Raw genomic sequence first — 20408 nt, forward strand, 5'->3', positions numbered from 1 at the left:
GAGACAGTTGTACCCAAGAATAAGAGTAAGGAAGATTATATTAAATTGAATAAAGGAGTTATGTTTTATTAAAGAAAGAAGGATGATTTTAACAATTATGAATTATGTTTTTTTTTTTATACAAAAGAAAATAAAAGAATAAATGAAAATGACTTTAGCTGGAGTTGAACCTAGCACATAAGACTTGGCAAAAAGGCTCTTAACCACTACAGTGTGCTACACAACATTGTAATATTACAAAACATAATATATAATAAGAATTTGTTTTTTGGGGGTGGGCCATGGCCCATGAGGGGCTCCGCCTCTGAATGTGGCCTTCCCTTCATTGCACATGCGTTCTCCAAACATCCCACACTGCCTCGCCTTCTCCGTCTGTCCTAGTCCCATGCAACCACGTTTTTTACAACTTAGTTGTTCTATTCTGTCTTGGATGGGTGGCTATGGAAGTCACGGCTTGTGAGTAGCAGAAAGTGGGTTTTTTGGGGGGCGGTGTTGTGGAAATTTGGCCTTTGGATGTCAGAGATTATGGTAGATTTTATGGTCTCTCTCTCTATTTCTCTCTGGTTTGGGATAGATGCAGTAGAGAGGTTGAGTTATGGGGAAAAATTGCAATTCTCTTCTGTTTTTTCATTAAAAGCTGAACCGACCACCTAAACCTAATGAACCCGTATTTCATCAGGTTAGCTTGGTTCGGGTCCAGTCACATTAATAGTGTAAAACCGAACCAAACCAACATGTACATATTTGATTTATTTGGGTTTCCTATGTATATGGATGGAGAGACGATGGTATCAGCTGTGTGTTGAATTGAAGTTAATTTTGAGCAGGGGTTGCGTTTTACATCCCCTTCCTTCTTTTGAGTTGAGAGAACCAACATTGTATGAAATTAGTGGGAAAACCGTAGGTTCTGACTTGTTTAGCTAAATTGATACCCTGAGTGAGTATTAATGGACAAAATATAGAGAAGCTCTATTGTGGGTCTGGGGAAGGGTAGGCCCAATATGTGTCTATTGCAGGTTGTCTTATCTTACATTTTGGCTGATTCCACTCAAACTCAAAAGATAGCCACTCCAATTGTTATGCCTAGACAAATTTAAAATAAAGAATAAGTGTTGGTAAATATTTGTTCCGCCGCCTTATTTTTGTTTATGAAAGAAGCTCTTGCAAAGAAAAGTAATTCTCTAAATTGCTACATGCATGCATGAAAAGGATACATGGTGATGATTCTGGGCAGAAACACTGCACTGGACAATATTTCGATTATTGGTATTGTGTTGACAAATGTGTAAGTATTGATGTTTAGTTTGTTAATAACCATTTAGCTACTTGATTTTCTTTTGTATTCCCTGATAAATTATAATCTTGCAATGCAGGTTGTAACACCCCATTTTCCCAACATAAAAATTTCATTTAATAATCAAAGTTATTCACGTAAACGGAATGCTACACTTCTTTTCATAAAATCATAAACTGAATAAATAACTATTTATCCTTTAAAATTCAATAACAAAATCTTTAATACTTCGCAGCGGAATTTATTCAATAACTAAAACCAGTCTTTGGCACTAAGGCCTCTTTACAATTATGTCATAAAAATCCATTCTAAAAACATAGTCATAATTCTTCAAAAAACAATATGTAAGGAATAGAAAACAATAACAAAGTTCCCATCCCGTTACGTATCAGAGCACCTAGAGACACTTGAGCCACCACTCCTACTAATCATTAATACCTGCAAGTTACTCATACGAAGAGCAACATTTTCAAGCGGAAGGGGTGAGATTTCACAAAACAATAATATCAAGCATATAGTTCAATAATTATATTTAACAACATAAATAACTTCATCTATTAGTAATAATAATTCTTCATGTAATAATTCTTAATAGTTCAACCAACTTCTAATTATCATTTACTTCATATTCATCACATTATAAACATCATCATATAACCCATAATAACCAAATCATAACAACATAGATCATCATCTTATAACGACATGAACAACACATATTAATCATCTTAATTATATAATAACAACATATACATCATCTCGTCATAATATAATAATATAACAACAACATATTCATCTTCATATAATAATATAACAACAACAACATATTCATCATCTTATCAAAATGTAATCAACACATACTAACACCATAATCAACATCATAAATCTTCAACATAAACATCTTAAACATAATCATCTTAAACAATATCATCTTAAACATCATAGCATCTTTGATAAACAATTACCAAGTAATCACAACATTTGATCATCATCAATAACATAACATAATATTCACTTAATAATATTAATCATATATAGAACAACATATTCATCACTTAATAATAACACTTATATACATCACAACATATAGCATCATAATAACATCATATAATCAACATCGTAAACAACATCATAACATTATAATCAGTATCATATACAACATCATAACAACATAACAATATAACAATATCATAATCAATATCTTAAACAACATAGCAACATCTTAGTCAACATCATATAATTCACATCATAAACATCGTATAATCTTCATAGGTACTTCTTTAACAACACATGGGTAGAAGACAACTCGACAACTTATAGATGATAATTCATCGACAACTTAACAACTCATGGATGATAATTCATCAACAACGACTTTGACTCGACAAATGCGACAATGCAACTTAGACACTTATATGCATGTGGTACCAATCGTCATCATAAGTATTAATATACTTTAATCGTGCGGAGGACAAAGCTCCTAATCGTGGTGAGGACAAAGCTCAATGAATGCTAATGCATGGACTCTATCAACAGGACACCTTAATCAACTTATCACTTATACATCCAATAATTTGGAGTTCATCATCAACTTATTCATACTAATAATCGTGCGGAGGACAAAGCTCCTAATATAATTCAATAATATTTCGAGTAATGCATTTAATCATTTAATCACATTACAAACAACTTAGCAGTTCATAACAGCAACAGAAACAACACAAGCAATTCACAACATAACAATATTAATATGAAGTATCAACAACTTAAACATCATACATCTTCCACATAAGTCATATAAATATTTCACATAACCAACAACAGCAACATAGGCGACACGTAAACATCTCAAGATATAACAATATCAAATGATAATCAACAACAACTCATGCAACTTAGATTAACAACAATTGCAGCATAATCAATTCATATCAAGCTTAATAACAATTCATTTCAACATCTTGATCATTCAATAATATTTCAAGTAATGCATTTAATCATTAATTCACAGTATATAATATTCTCTCATTAATCATATCATCAAAGTAAATCATATTCATCACAACAACAAAATATCATCAAAGTAAATCATATTCATCACAACAACAAATTAGCATCAATCAATAATGATAATCATCATATATAACAATTACAAATGCACGTCATCAACATCTCAATCATCAAACATAATTCATGCAATATATATCTAATTATATAACATTATAAATATCATCAAATCATCTTAATCATTATCTAAGGTCTAAGGACAGTTTCTACATCTTTTTAACAAGTTTCCACCGTTTATTCATTAATTCTACAATTTTAACCTACTTTTCAATTCCTCATAAACTCATCCTACATCATGTTAAACCTAACCATTGATTCACATACTTAATAGAATTGCAAAGTTAGTCTCACTCTTACCTTTGGATTGATCGACGAAGGACTCTACCGCTTTCTCTTATCTAAAAGGATATTAAACCGAAGAGGGATTATGGTCTTAAGAACACTTTTAATTCCGAAGGGACAGAAAGGAGTAGAAAAAGAAGAAAGACTCGTCAACACAAGTCAAAAGAGGGAGAAGAGAAGAAAAGCACAGGAAGTATCAACTGTGAATTTCGGTGTGTAGAATGCACTGTGTGAGTTCTCTATTTATAGAGATAATTTACAACTAATAAGTGAGAAACTTTGGAAACAAGTAATGCACCTATTAGATCTAGTAATTAAATATATCAATTGAGTACCAAAATATATTATATTAAGTACAAAAATATACTATTCAGTACAAAAATATATTAGATTGCCTACCGAAATCTCAATATTCTATTCTAATATATATATATATATATAAAATATTTATACAAGAAATAACAATTATATCTCTATAACAAATATATTTCCATAATATATATATATATATATATATATATATATATATATATATATATATATTTCTACACCAAATAAGAAATATATTTCTATACCAGATAACATATATTTCTACACAAAATAACATATATCTCTACACAAATTAACATATATTTCTACAACAAATCATGTGTATTTCTACAACAAATAACATTTATTTCTATAACAAATCACATATATATATTTCTAAATCAAATAACATATATATTTCTAAATCAAATAACATATATATATTTCTAAACCAAATAATATATATATATATATATATATATATATATATATATATATATATATATATATATTTCTAAATCAAATAAAATTTATATTTTTAAATCAAATAACATTTATATTTATAAACCAAATAACATATATATATTTCTAAATCAAATAACATATATATTTCTAAATCAAATAACATTTATATTTTTAAATCAAATAACATTTATATTTCTAAACCAAATAACATATATGTTATACTAATAAATACCAACATATATCATAACAAAATATCACTCATCAAAATAAATCATATAAATCATACAAATCATATAAGTGTATTCTAAACTCATTAAAAATATTCAAATAATTAGAGAGGGCGTTACACAGGTTGCACCAAAGCTATTCCCCAAATTGAAGTAATAGGGTAGAATGTTTTGGTATTATAATACCGTTCTGTTTTATCTTCATTCCCAAATAACTGCTCCTAAACATGTGATTTTGTAACCAAAACTCATGCCCTGTATGGTTATTTATTTTGCTCATTGAGAAATTTTGATCCCATGGAGACATTGGATGATTATGAATGAATAATTACATTATGCCAATTTGGCAGTCATTTCCTTCATGAGTACCGCTATTTATTACAAAACAAATCACACACGAAACACAAGAATGTGAAATTTGTTACTAGTATTGTTCATAATTTCATCCGCTTGTATTATACATGCACTCGTATTGCCGAATACAAAGCTTTATATTAGTTTTTTTTTAATAGAAAATTAACAAATATTGTTCAGTGTAGCATTTGACACGATATAAGCAGTGGCGGATCTTGCCGAAAATATTGGGGGGAGCGGTAAATATGAACTAAATATTATAATTGAAATTCATAAAAGTTATATACAATTTCATCCAAAAAATATCACCGCAATAACTCAAACACGAGACTAAAGCTCCAAATATACTATATACCAACTAGAGAGATAACATATCCTAAACTTAGAGGATCAAAACCAGTCAGATGCTTGCCACATGCATAATAGAAAAACAATCGTACCAGACTGCTACATATAGATAAACATAGGAGACATTTACCTCAATTTAAAATTTAACGGTTCGGTCTTTTTTAGACTTGAACTCGTCAATAATTGAATCAGTACTAAATTGATCAGCTATTTCTTTTTCAATATAAAGCATCATACTGTCAGCAAGAAATTCATCCTCCATCTTGTTACGCAATCTTGTCTTGATTAACTTCATTGCTGAAAATGATCTTTCTGTAGTAGCTGTAGAAACCGGAAGAGTTAAGATAAGGCGGATTAAACAATCAACCAAGTAATGTGTATCCGCCTTCCTTGTCGTATTGAGAGCTTCACACAATTCAGACATAGTTGACAACTTATTCAAACCTGGATGACTAACATCATCAAGATGGAAGTAATGAAGATGATATCTCAAACTTTTTTTGTCTTGCTCACCGAAATCTAATGGATAAAATTTATGTACAAGAGCACATATATTATCTATATCAAATGCTTTGTAAACATCCTTAGGAACCAAACTATTGCTTAGAATTAAAAGCTCCATTGTTTCCGGACAAAACCTGTGATTCAATTCCTGCAATTGTTGATCAATTGTAACACAAAAGATATTCACTCTAAAATGTTGACCCACTGTGATGTGATCCATTTGATGACGAGCACGACCTTCACGCTCTATGTAATCAACATTACAATCAGGGGAATAAATGTCGTGTTTTTCACAAAATAATATTTACATTTTTCAACAAATCATCCCAACCATCATCTCTCAACTTCTGAATTAAAGTTTTTGTATAGCTGACTAATTGCATAACATTAAGTATATCTTGGGATTTCTGTTGCAAAGCTTGACAAAGACGATCTGTAATTCCCATAATCTCTTTCATGATGTGCAAAATCAATGTGAACTCAAATGATTTTTCAAAAGTTTATAACCAACATTAGCATCCCCACGCGTAGTATAACTTGATCCAGTCTTCCTAATTTCTTGAAGAACCACACAAGTTGGATTATGCAGATTTATCATACTACAAATAGAACCAAAATGTGAGCTCCAACGAGTATCTCCAGCTCGTTTATGATTGCTTTTCTGATTTTGTCCTTTACCACTCTTAATTTCACCAATCTCTAGCAAATTAATAATCTCAGCTGATATGGCCTTTTGCAATTCATCATTACGCTTAGTAGAGGAACATGCAACATTGACAATAAAAGTCAAGTGAGAAAAAAAATCATGAATAGCGAAAACTTCTCTAGACGCAATAACCAAAGCAAGTTGTAGTCTATGTGCAAAACAATGAATGTAATAATCATAAGGACAATCTTCGAGAAATAATGCTTGCAATCCATTTCATTCTCCCCTTGTATTACTAGCACCATCATACCCTTGCCTGCGGATATCTGAAACATTAAGACCATGCATAGAAAGAACATCACAAACTTCTTTTTTAAGTGTGATAGCCATGGTGTCATCTACATGCACAAGCTCAAAAAATCGTTCTTGTATGCAACCATGTTTATCCACAAACCTCAATAATAGCCATTTGCTCCCTAAGAGATTCATCACACGATTCGTCAACAATTATGAAAAATTTAGAATCTCCAATCTCTTCCCGAATGTAGTGTTTCACTTTACAAGACATGATTTGCAAAAGTTCCTTTTGAACTGCATGAGATGTATACTTTCCGTTATATGGAGCATTCTCTAGCACTACTTTAGCAAGTTCATCATTGTATGATGCTAACAATTTAACCATTTCAAGAAAGTTACCTCTATTCTTTGAACTAGGTTTTTCGTCATGGCCTCTAAAAGCACAAGCTTGAAAAGTGAGGCAACGAACTGAATCGATAGAGCACCTGAGACGAAGTATATTATGGAGGATTTGCTCGGAACTTTGCTCATTAAGTGCAAATCTGATGTTCATAGATTGATTGAACAAGTCTTGAGAAGCTTTCACTGCATTATTGTGAGATGAACAAGGACTCTCTCCAATATGTTTAAGAAAAGCACAACACTTTCAAGAATTGATTTTTCTCCATGCTTTAAATCCTTTTCTAGTAAAGACGTCAGCTGTAGGATTCCCATTTGGTTTTTCACTAGACAAGTAACAAAGCAAACAATAAGCAGCATCATTTGTTGGAGAGTACTCTAGCCATGAAGGGAATATTTTGAACCAAGATGCTTGAAATCGTCTTGGATGCTTATCTTCATTAAGAGGATATTTTTCAGCTACCCATTGATAAGGACCCCAATTAAGATAAGCTCTACGAACTTCATCTCTTTGATTCACCGGATATTCCCAAATTTGGAGGCGCTTCCCGGGGTCACGTTCTAAACGATTGACATCAAAGTTCTCCACAATGACTCTTTGAATCTTGCAAGGCTGCTCGTCCGGTTGAACTGTTTGATCACCGGAAGGGTTCTGTTCGAGATTTGATGTTGAAGCTATACAATTTGCATCTTCCTCAGGGACATGAAGTATTCTTTTATAAAATGCTTCAAGTTTCTTATGTCTGACTTTCCTCATACTCCTACAAAATGCACAATTCACACATAAATTATGAGTAACAAAATCAAACTAGAAATGGTGAATATGAGCACTGACTTGAGCATGTAATTAAAAAAAAAACATTATCAAAGAACACAAAACAAAGAGTAATAATCAGTACAGTACATAATCATGTCTTGTTCAAAATATGAATTAAGCCACTATGTTCTAAGTTCTAAAAATAGAATTGAATTGAATCAGCAGCATAGGAACAGAATAGAATTGAATCAAACAACATAGAAAATCAAGGATTAAGTTTCCCCCAATTTTTTATTTCTAGGGTTCAAGGCTTCAAGCAAACTGAAGTGAAAAGGAATCAAATCAAAGGAATGAAATTATAACTATTAAGAGAACAAACTGAAGTGAAAGGAATCAAAATCAAAGGAATGAAACATAGAATGACAGGGAGAAGAACAAACCTGAACTAAAAATCAAGAAAACAACAAACTGAAGTGAGGTGTATGAGAGTTCAGAGGAGCACCGTGCTGCTGCTGCCTCCACATCGTCGTCTGTCGCATCGCCGAAGGAGAAGAGTGGGGAGACCATGAGAGCCTGAGAGGTGAGAAGAATGCGTTTTGATATGCGAGGATGGAGAGGAGAGGGAGTACCGAGAGAGAGACAGACAAAAACAAGTGTGAATCCAGGGGGTACTATAGTAGTTTTCAGTATACAAATTATTATTTTTTTACTAGGGGGTGCCACGGCACCTGGGGGTCTCAATAGAGATCCGCCCCTGGATATAAGAGTAGTAGACAAGCGGTGGGTGAAATAGCATAATACAAAAGCAGGAGGTAATATGTTAACATAGAATCAATGTGTACATATCCTAAGTGAGCGTGTATTCTTTAAACTTTCATCCAGTATAATTTCAGGTTCCATTGTATTACATGCCACTTGCGATATGTATTGTAAATTTAGGAAATCATGAACCAGAAGGAAAATAAAGACTTCAAGTCTAAACCATCCCAGCCCAGTAAATGTATCCCAAATAATAATGCTTGAAAAATAATTAGTTATTCAATAGTAATACATTAAGCTAGTTTATTGCATGGAATTGATTAACATCATTAAGATTGGATATGAGCAATTTTTTTTATAATGGTGGGACCCCTTCCCGGATCATGCATATGCGGGAGCTTTTAGTGCACCGGATTGCCCTTTTGTTTTTTTGTGTACTTGTGGCTGATGAACTAACGGAAAGCCAAACTCTTGTAAAAAAAACCAACTCCAAATAATTCAACACTTATAACAGTCCTAAAAAACAATGTTGACAATTGATCTAATTCAAGACTATCGTTGAATTGTTTCTCACCTATTAAAATCAAATTAAAACCAAAATAAAATAGTGAAAGGTAATGATTCTTTTTGTCACAGAAAGGAAATAAAATAGCTCAGATCTTTTTCTCCCATCCTATTCTCATCATTATTACTATTTTTCAAGAATGGTTTTGAGAACGGTAAGAAGATCAAGAACAACTTTAGTTCTTACAATTTCATCAAATTTTATTGTTGATTGCATTAGACCGTTCCCCTTCATCATGTTTTGTTATCATAGTTTAGGGTTTTATAGCTAATAGTTGGATATTTAGCTGCACAGGAGAAAATAAGAGGAGAAGGTTAGTTATCACAATGGAATTGGTTGAGCAATTGACTTTGAAGCTGAAAAGGCATAAACGAAAGGGATCTTGAATCTTCTCTCATAATTTGATTTATATTAATTGCTCCTCGTGTTTATAAATATTTGTTTGAGTCATTATTTTCATCAGATAACACGACATCATCTTATTCATTAAACTTCTTTTGCTATTAACGTTCAACATATTTATTTTCCCATATATTTGTTTGTGGAAGACCATATTGCTACTCAATGTTCCACAAATTTATGAAGAAATTATCGGATTTATACATTAAAGTATATCTCAGCTTTATCAACTTTAACACCTTCCAGTTTGTCTACTAAATATATCTCAGGTATATATATTTGTCTACTAAATATCATTTTTGTGCATTTATCTATTTATTTTATTTTTAAACTGAACCTCCACTAGATAGAACTAGAAAATTAAGTGTAGAACATAGTGGCTAGATCTGTGGTTTTTTAGAATATACCTTTAACATATAACTTATGAATTAATTTGGTCATTTCATTTACATGTTTGAGATTTCCTGTGGGGTGAAAAAGTTTTGAGTGGTGCGTGGAAATGCTTGATTAAGTTTGATGAATATCATAATTAGTGCAGCTCCATCCATATTATTATTTTTATTATTCAATTTTTCTCTTTGATTTGTATTTTTTTGTTTGTTTCTGAGCATCGATTTCTCTCTATTATTAATTAATTTTTATTTGATTTCTTAAAGAAAAATCAGTGTTATTATGTTAAAAAGAGATGCTTGATATGTGCATATTTTCCCAAGTGTTGAATATTACTGCAAAAAAATAAAATAAAGAACTACCTCACCAATACACTGTAGTCAGCCAATCGTTCATGTTTGCAATAATTTATCTATTAATCTACAACTTTTGAACTGTAACTATATATAAGAGATCAATTCTCTAACTTCCTCCTCTATTTAGGAGTCCTTCAGTGGGTCTATATTTTCCTTCACTTGACAAGAAGTGCTTTTCTTTTTTACTAATAAAAAACTAAAGTTATTATAGACAAATTAGCATTTATAAGTTCCTTTCATATTGGAACAGTAAAACTTGACCAAAAAAACAAAAAGAATAATATATTATTTTTGAGCGTGTGAATAAACGCTAACTTTAACATTTACCAAAAAATTTGTCAAAAAAAAAAAAAAACATTTGACCAAAAATTATCTTTCAAAAATAAACTTTCTCTCTTTGGCTGATATATAATTTTAACATGTGAATGATTGCTAAAATTTTAATTGCGGTAATAAGTTCTTTTAATTTTGTACGTTAAAAATTTTGGTTTATTTCCTTCAAAATTAGAACTTTTTTTACTTATAAATAGTGATTGGTTGAAGTATATTATTAACAATCGATCCTGCACAATTATTTTGCTTTGTTGATACTTACTATTTTATGTACATGTAATGTGATCCTTTTTTAGAAATGGTCTTTCCAGGAATGTGGAATACCTTGCTTCATGGGTAGTCGAAATGGCCATGCTCCCATATTCCTTTGAGAAAGAAGTGCAGAAATGCTTGCGGAATGCACACTACTTCAAAGACCGCCTTATCGAGGCTGGGATTGGTGCAATGCTTAATGAGCTTAGCAGCACGGTTGTATTTGAGCGACCACATGATGAAGAATTTATACGCAAGTGGCAGTTAGCATGCAAGGGGAACATCGCTCATGTGGTGGTGATGCCAAACGTCACTATTGAGAAGCTTGATGATTTTCTAAACGAGCTTGTGCAGAAGCGTGCTACCTGGTTTGAATATGGTACATTTCAACCGTATTGCATAGCATCAGATGTAGGTGAAAACAGTTGCCTAGCCTATGTGCTCATCATAAGTAATTGGAGCATCTAATTGAACCTAGAGTTTACAACGGTAGTTGTTTGTTTCGAGTTTTTTATAATATCATATGAATTGTATTTTCTAAACTATCATATGTTAAATATCAAAATGGAACGAGTTTTTTCTTTTCGGTACAAAAAATGGATCGAGCTTAATCTCACTAATCAATTAGTTTGTTGTTCTATTTAATCATATGTTAGGATACTCATTTAAATACATTCATGAAAAATAAATCTTTAAATAAACTAACAAATCAAACTAAACGTTCAAAAAGGTCACACTTATGTTTAAAAATTAACATGTCCGGCTAAGCCTAGAACTTGAAATTTTCAACCAAATCAGCTTTACAAAGTCTAGCTCGATCTGCAATTTTTTTTATTAATCAATCAGCTTTCCATAAGCAGATGCTTATCGTAGCTGTCATTCATATTAAGCAAACGAAACTTGCTGCTATGGTCTAATAGTATTTATACTCATGGAGTTAAAGGTCCAGGGGTGGATACTTTTAAAAAAGTTCTATAACCATAGTGTGTTGAGAATCTCAACAAAATCACCATTTCTTGGGCCTCAATTTAGTCCGGGAGTGGTTATGGTGCATAAGGAAATCCTTATGCACCGTGCATAAATTCCAACATAATTGCTTCCTACACCCCCAAAATGAGCAAAAACCATTTTTGTTCAAAATAAAAGAAATCTGATGGTTGTGATGTGTTTATGTACGGTGCATAAGAAAATAACTTATGCACCATAACTTTTGCCATTTAGTCCTTCTGTAAAAGTTTTGATGTAATATATATAGGTTATGTTTTTTTTCAGAGAATATAGGTTATGTTTTTATTGGTGTACTTCTTGTATTTACTCCATATTTGCACATCTGTTTCATGTGGGTCTAGGCAATTCAATAAAATCCATTCTTTACTTTGCAAAAAAATTGATACGACAGAAAATGAATAATAAAAACTCTCTTTTAGCGATATTCCTTTCACATGCTTTGCACTTATTTAACTTTAGCTTTATTAAAAAAGAAGTTAATAAAAGAAAAAAAAATCATTAAAAAATATTGAACCATATGAGGTATTCAATTTGAAAAGAAAGATTAGTCGGTATAAAGAGATAAATTACCATCCAAATTAAAACCAAAGTATGAACGCATTAGATTCCAAATTAAAAGTTATTAAAGTGTATAAGTTGAGTTTTCACGCGTGGCATCCACTAATTTAATTCTATAAATACCTTTATCCAAAGGCGTGTGTCTTCCACACTTACTTCAATATCCAATATTCACAACTCATATAGTTTCATTTCACATATTTAGATCTATGGCAGAAATTCAGCACCACCATGCAGCTACACTAGCACGTAGTGAATCAAAAGTGTACAACATGGATGTTGAAAAAAAAGGAGAAGAAGAAAATGATGAAAAAGATTATACACAAAGAGCACAATGGCTTAGGGCAGCTGTTTTAGGTGCTAATGATGGTTTACTCTCAACAGCATCCCTAATGATGGGTGTTGGTGCCGTTACAAAAGATGTTAAGACAATGATTCTAACTGGAATTGCTGGTCTTGTAGCTGGTGCATGTAGCATGGCAATTGGTGAATTTGTGTCTGTCTATTCACAATATGATATTGAATTTGCACAAATGAAAAGACAAGGAAACATTTCTCAAAAAGATAAATTGCCTAACCCTTATTATGCTGCTTTTGCTTCGGCCATCGCTTTTGCGGTCGGCGCCTTTGTGCCGCTACTCGGCGCGGCGTTTGTGAAAGATTATAAGGTGAGGTTGGGAGTAGTGGTTGGTGTTGTTAGCCTTGCTTTGTTTGGCTTTGGATTGTTGAGTGCTGTTCTTGGGAAAGCACCCTTGGTGAAGTCTTCTTTGAGGGTTTTGATTGGTGGATGGCTTGCTATGTCTCTTACTTTTGGTTTAACTAAGCTTGTAAACCATGTTGTAGTTTGATCATTTTGATCAACTTTAAATCTTTCTTTCCATGGTACTTAATTTGTAATTTTATTCCACGTACATCTTCCTTTTGTTATAAGATAAGTTTAGTTTGATGATATGAACATTTCTTATTTTTGTTAATTAGATCTAAAGTTTGATGTATCCTTTATGGTCTCAAGATTTCATTTTGAATAGTTAAAGGTATAATTTCATGAATTAATAGTCTTCCAATTTACTAAATTATTTTATTTTGTTCCCAACTTAGTTCAGTTAGAAAATTGGTCTTTTTTTAGTATAACTAAATTATAAGATAATTACTTTTACTATTAAATTTCTGATTTATATATTCCTTTCGATTCTAATACATAAGAGAAAGTTGTGTCAACAAAATTAGTTGATGTATCTGATTCAAAATTTAGATCAATTCTAACGAGGCTAGAGGATGTTTAAAACCATAGATATTTCAAATTTAATTCCTATACAAAATTTATTCATTTTAAGTGTCCACTTTAGAGGTCTTGGATTTGAATTTATCCTAAAAAATATAGTGTTAAATCTCTTGAGGGAGAGTTTAGCCATCAATTATGGTATTTTCTAACTCGAGATAGTCATTACAGTTGCACGAAGATGATAACTGATTTAATTTACCCTAAAGAAATTATCTACCAAATACATTGATAAAAATAATATTCCTGATAATAATGTTTAGGCTTAAATGCAATTTTGCCCCCCCCTATTTTGACTGTATCGGGATTTCACCCCCCTATTTTAAAACTCGAAATTTTACCCCCCAGTTTAATGATTTTTCGGAATTTTGGCCCCCCTATTTTAAAAATCGGAATTTTACCCCTCCAATTTAAATTTTTTCAGGAGTTGGCTGACATGGCTTAAATAATATTAAAAAAATATCCACCTATTTAAAATATTCTAAATTAAAAAAAAAAGATAAAAAATGTAACTTAAAATAATAATAATAATAATTTTCCGTATATTTCCTTCAAAATATCATTTTCCTTATATTTGTGTACAAAAATCCTTTCCAACCCTTTCTTCCTTTTTAAATGGATTTTTTTTTCTTTTATTCTAGTTTTTTCCCTACATTTTATCTCTATTTTCTAGTATTTTTCAGTTTTTTTTTGTGCATTTTATGGTATTTTTTTTTAATGTTTTTTCGTTTTTAAAAAAATAATAATTTTGTAATTAAAAAATATTTAATTTTAATAATTAATTATGTGGATAATAAGTTAATATTTTAAAATCCATATGATCATCCACATCGGCCAAAATGCATTTTAATGTGTTGGGGAGGCAAAATTCCAAAAAAAAAAACATTAAATTGGGGGGGAGGGGGGGTAATATTCCGAATTTAAAAATAAGGGAGGTAAAATCCAGATTCAGTCAAAATAGGAGGGCAAAACTGCACTTAAGCCTAATGTTTAAAGGTATATAATAATTCCTGAATTGTGATTTTAAACTTTGAAACAAACACATCCTTAATATTTATTTTAAATATATCAAATCTAGACTTTGCAAAAATCATGGGAGATTCGCACAAACACAATCTATTCCACCTTTATATAGGAGACAAAGCCACAAAGGGAGTAATTCTTTTCACATCATACATGAATGCATATATTTATTTCAAGTAAAAAATCGTAAATGCAACTGACTTTATTGAACTATATTTAGCTAGTCAGTACAAATATTGTGTAACATAAAGTAGAAACCCTCTCAAAATATATAAAGTAAAAAGGCTAAATATATGATTTTGGTCCATGTAAATATGTCTCGTTTTGGTTTTAGTCTTTGTATATTTTTTTGTTGTTTTTGGTCCCTGCAAAATATATTGTTTTTGAAAATAGTTCCTCTAGGGACTATTTTCAAAATTAAAATATTTTGCAAAGACCTTTTTAAAAATCAAAAGATTTTGCAGGGACTATTTTTCTAATAAATGAGTTCAGTCATCATGTGCCACATGTGCAAATCATCACAAAAGTGGAGTCAGGGATCAAAACCAAAACAAGACATATTTGCAGTGACAAAAAACAACTAAAAAAAATTACAGGGACTAAAACCAAAACGAAACATATTTGCAGGAATCAAAACCATATTTTAACCAAGTAAAAAATACTCTCAAACAAAGATTAAAAATATTCATGAAATATAATACGTATTACGATGGAATATTAAAACTATACAACTCTCTTTTTTCTATAAAAGTGAAAATTACAACGAATGTGAGAAAAAGACATCCTTCATCCCCTCAAAAAAGAAAAAAAGGTATACTTCTTTTTTTCGGTTACGAGTTAGATATAGGTTGGCTAACTTGTGAGCACACACTGTGGTCTTGTCTTTGACAATCAAAGTTAGGCACTAAAACAAACCTTACATCATACATAAATAATTATTTATTTTATAAGATTTCCCTTCAATTATTGTGATTCATATTTTTTTTTCACTGAATAAATTATTGTCCTAAGTTTTAAATAATTAATTTTTTCCTAAAAAAAAAATTAATTTTTTGTAAAAAAAATAAATAAAATTTGTAAATCAACACTTGTTGGATTAGGGATCGGAACTTTTATAATAGGAGAGACAACGCTAAAAGCTGCGTCAAACAAAATGGCCAAACATGAGAAAATATGTTCTGACAATAAACATGTTTTTATACCTTTTTTTTTTTGAAGAAGTATTTTTATACCATTTTTTTTTACATTTTTGGTTTCCTAGTACCAAGGTTATAGACTTCTACGTAGAGTTCAAAGGGTCATGCATAGTAATATCATGTTTCCTGTGTCTATGAATGTTTTGTTTATGAGAATTGGTTTTACAATCCAAAAAGGTCTAAAGGTGCAGTTTGTTGTTTGTTTACCTCCATTCATGTGAAAGTAATTATATATATATATATATATATATATATATATATATATATATATATATATATAGAGTCAGGATCCGTTGACACCAGGTGTCAACGAATTCGTTGACACCAAATCTCAACCATCAATTTTTTTTAATCAAAAGGCTTGTAATTAATCCATATTTCTATATTGTGCATATCCATTTTCTCAACCGCATAATATAATTTTGTTCAACCATTGAAAAACATGAACTCATGACTCATGATACTCCTTATTCTCTCTTCTTGAATTCTATTTTTACTATCTGCCACACGCACACTAATAATATTTTTGTCTGCATCTTCTTCCCTCTTGACTGATTCCTCTATCAATCATAGCTGATTAAGTCAATTTATGCCAAATTTATGAAAACGATTGCAATTGAATAGCAATGAATTTAAGATTCTTGGGGTATTTTGGATGGGTTTTATTTAATTTATTTGTATGATTTTAGGTTTGACAATTGTGTTTGATCTAAATTTTACTCAGTTTATTGATAAATCACAAATTTGAATCGTAGTTTGGTGGAATAAATTATAATTGTCCCTTAGTATTTCAATGCTCAAATTTGAACCTGTAAAAAATATTGAAATGGAGAAGATGATGTGAATTTGATTTGGGATAAGAGAACCGATAGCAAAGAGGGAAAAATCTGAGCAGTAATAATATTAATAACAATAACTAAAATGAGAAAGATGAAATTGAAAGGGCGAGCGAGAATCCAATAAAGTGATGACAACGTGAGATTTAGTTAAGTAAATATGAGCCTTTTGATTAAATAAAATTGATGGTTGAGATTTGGTGTCAACGAATCCGTTGACACCTGGTGTCAACGGATCCTAACTCATATATATATATATATATATATATATATATATATATATATATATATATATATGGGCAATGCTACAACACATCCACCAATTTTGGTGAAGGTGTGTTTTAGCATTGAACACCTTCTTTATTTGGACAAAACACTCCAACTTTCCTTTATTAAAATAAGTGAAACTAAAGGGCAAATATGTAAAACACAATTTATAATTAATATTTTTTTATTCTAGCTCTTCTTTCCCTTCTCGTAAGAACAAAAAAAATCTTTCCTCCCTAATCAAAGACATTATGCAGGTGCCGGGAGAGAAAAATTGGGGTTTCTAACCCATAGATATTGGCGATGTGTTCAATGCTAAAACACACCTTCATCAAAATTGGTGGATGTAGGGATTTGATAGAACACACTCACTAGTTTTTATACGGGAGTGTTTTAGCAAATTATAACTAAAAAGTTAATAAATAAACCTTAAGGTGTATGTTGCTATAACACACCTTCTAAAAAAACAAGTGAGTGTGTTCTAGCAAATCGCTAGAATACAACCACTTATTTTTTAGGAGTATTTTAGCAAGTGAATAACTAAAAAAGAGAGAGACTAGCAAATTCTATAGACATTTGTAAGAATACACCCACTTATATATATTAACATTAATACATCACATTTAATAATTAAGAGGAACAATTTAAGAAAAAAAGAGAGACTAATAATAGGAGAGGTGGAAATATATTCTATCCGGTGGTGGACAAGGAACCTATATTCTTCTTTAGTGTTCTTTAGTGAGCTCACAATAAAGCCATTAATTTTTAACATTTTCTTTTTTAAAGCAACAATGCTAACTTTTAAGCTAGGTAGGTTAGTGCGTATAAAGTATAAACTGCTCAATATCTATTTTTGCTTCATCAATGTCGGCTAGCTAATAGCTTATGTATATTTATTTATGCTAATAAGATATGTCTCAAAAACTCAATCTTAATTAAAGTGGAAGAGTAGTGAAATGATTGATTTCTTACTATAAAAAGAGAATAATTCAAAGAGAAATGATATTTGTAGAACCATTTTGCTATAATTTTTTGACAATTTTCTCTCTCATACTTATATGATGTTATTATCCCCTCTCTTCTTTTTTCTTTCTTCATTGTTTTTGACCAATCAAAAGAGAGGAAAATAAAGTTGTCTAATTCAAAACTTTGGTTAAAATTTCTACTTAATTTTTCTATTATACATGTACTAGTATCTTGGATGTTGGGGAGATAATCAACTAAATTAATTGGATGGACTCAAATTCAAAGCTTTAGCTAAACTAAGTGGAACCAACCATTAAAGTATTGGTATGTTCTGTCACTAATCCAACCATAGATAAATGGAGATTAAATAAACTATTGTCCTGTTCGTTATGACCAAACCATTAAATTGTGATTTCTAAACTGAGCCGACGATTTTGAAAGCAATAGAAATTGGAAAGCAAATAAGCAAAGTAAAGGAGTGTGTCCTCCACACGAATCAACTAAGCCATACATGTATTTCAAATAGTACTTCCTCCGTTTCAAAATGAGTGTCGCTTTAGACTTTAGCATAGAGATTAAGAAATAAAATGAAATAATCATTGAATATAACGTTTTTACTAAATTGCCCTTACTTTATAAGAAAAAGACAAAATTAAAGTTGCATTGAAAATTATGTGAGAGAAAAGTTGGAGAATTTATTGAGGATAAAGTTCGATGAGAAAAATTAAAGTTGTATTAGAAATGTAAAGTGACATTCATTTTGAAATAATTTTTTTTTATTAAAGCGACACTCATTTTGAAACGGAGGGAGTAAATTTTTAATGAAAAGTTATGTATTAAATACAGTGAAAATTGTGATAGTTGACTTTTTAAAAAATAATTATTACTAAATATGAAGTGCTTAAAGAGTGTCCCGGACACTCGTTAACAAAACCCATTTTATTATTATCTTGAATCTTTGATATAAGCTTGTTAACGAGACCCATTTTATTATTATCTTGAATCTTTATCTTTGATATAAGCAAATATAAGATAACCACAAAGATAATATTTTACACCACTTGTATTGATCTCCATCTCAATTGAGAGGAGCTATCACACTTTTAGTCCCACAATTTGGACTATTAAATTTTGTGGTTCCTCAACCTTTTTTTTCTTCTTCCAAATAATTAATGGTAAAGTGCTCTACTAAAAATTAAGCAAATATATGGGTTGTTACAATAGACTTGAGTTAGTACAGTACAGTTGACCCACCATGGTTAGATCCCTAAAACAAGTTTTAAATATTTTTTTAAAATTAGAAGAAAAAAATTAACACACGTATAAAACCAGAGGAGTGCTAAATATCGCGACAAAGTGTCTCGCGAAGCACCCATGAATTCTATTCTATGTAACCAATTGAATAAGTTTATGGCCGAAAAACACACTAGAGGATGTCGTTCTCATTCATGCCTTCGTGATCAATTTGCTATCCCATTTGTTGTTATATGTATATATTTATATCATTTTCCATAAAACTTATAAAGTCAGATTTTGTTGAGTTTAAGGTTTGAATTTGGATCATTTGATGTTCAACATTTTTATGTGCAACGTCGGCTTAGTTTAGTGTCCATTGTATGTATTTAGTACTCCTATTAAAGAATGTAGATTATATTATATCAATAAATAAAGATTTCTACATAAACCACTCCAAATAGTTATTTTGCAATTTGGGCAAGTGTTGTAAACTTTTAAATATCATGTTTTTTAATATCCGACCTATTTAATGTTACTCCTCACCCCAGTAACCTATTAGCTAATGAGAAAATTACACTCACCTCCTTTGAAGTTTATTAAAATGACACACACCCCTTCTAGTTTCAAAACTAACGCTAACCTCTCTAATGTTCTAATGAAATAGACAAACACCTCCCTTCCTTATTAACACCGTTAACTTTCCATCAATTTTCTTTTTTCGATCGGTTTCATGGATCCCTCGGTCACGGTAAAATAGAAAACAACCACCATCGAAGACAACGAACAACAAACCTCAATCATTGCTCACCATTTCGTCCTCTTTCCATTCCATCAACAAGGTGGTCTTGTTCTTGTTCATTGTTGACAAGGTATTTCTAGATCAACCTCTTTTGTCATTGCTTATCTCTGTAGAGAAAAGGACAAATATTTGAAGATGCTTTTCAATTTCAATATTATGTGAAGAATGCTCGTGTTA

The 20408-nt window shown here is 30.8% G+C and overlaps 3 protein-coding genes and 1 long non-coding RNA gene across 4 annotated transcripts; 3 read left to right on the forward strand and 1 right to left on the reverse strand.

Annotated features, from left to right (window-relative positions):
• Positions 1 to 1192: 1192 nt before the first annotated feature.
• On the forward strand, positions 1193 to 5066 carry LOC112419131 (uncharacterized). Its single transcript, XR_003009219.2, has 2 exons — positions 1193 to 1285; positions 4829 to 5066. It is a non-coding gene; the product is annotated as an uncharacterized lncRNA (long non-coding RNA).
• Positions 5067 to 5542: 476 nt separating this feature from the next.
• On the reverse strand, positions 5543 to 6368 carry LOC112419227 (uncharacterized). Its single transcript, XM_024776399.1, has 2 exons — positions 6219 to 6368; positions 5543 to 6058 (listed from the first exon to the last, which is right to left on the reverse strand). The coding sequence occupies exons 1-2, from the start codon at positions 6366 to 6368 to the stop codon at positions 5543 to 5545; spliced, it is 666 nt and encodes a 221-aa protein (XP_024632167.1).
• A 4758-nt stretch (positions 6369 to 11126) lies between these two features.
• Positions 11127 to 11546, forward strand: LOC11420631 (serine decarboxylase 1). Its single transcript, XM_024776135.2, has one exon. The coding sequence runs from the start codon at positions 11157 to 11159 to the stop codon at positions 11529 to 11531; it is 375 nt and encodes a 124-aa protein (XP_024631903.1). The 5' UTR covers positions 11127 to 11156; the 3' UTR covers positions 11532 to 11546.
• A 1219-nt stretch (positions 11547 to 12765) lies between these two features.
• On the forward strand, positions 12766 to 13603 carry LOC11425129 (vacuolar iron transporter homolog 4). Its single transcript, XM_003593080.4, has one exon. The coding sequence runs from the start codon at positions 12839 to 12841 to the stop codon at positions 13475 to 13477; it is 639 nt and encodes a 212-aa protein (XP_003593128.2). The 5' UTR covers positions 12766 to 12838; the 3' UTR covers positions 13478 to 13603.
• The last annotated feature ends 6805 nt before the right edge of the window (positions 13604 to 20408 follow it).

The sequence above is a fragment of the Medicago truncatula genome, chromosome 2 (assembly GCF_003473485.1).
Source record: "Medicago truncatula cultivar Jemalong A17 chromosome 2, MtrunA17r5.0-ANR, whole genome shotgun sequence".
NCBI classification, from domain to species: Eukaryota; Viridiplantae; Streptophyta; class Magnoliopsida; order Fabales; family Fabaceae; genus Medicago; species Medicago truncatula.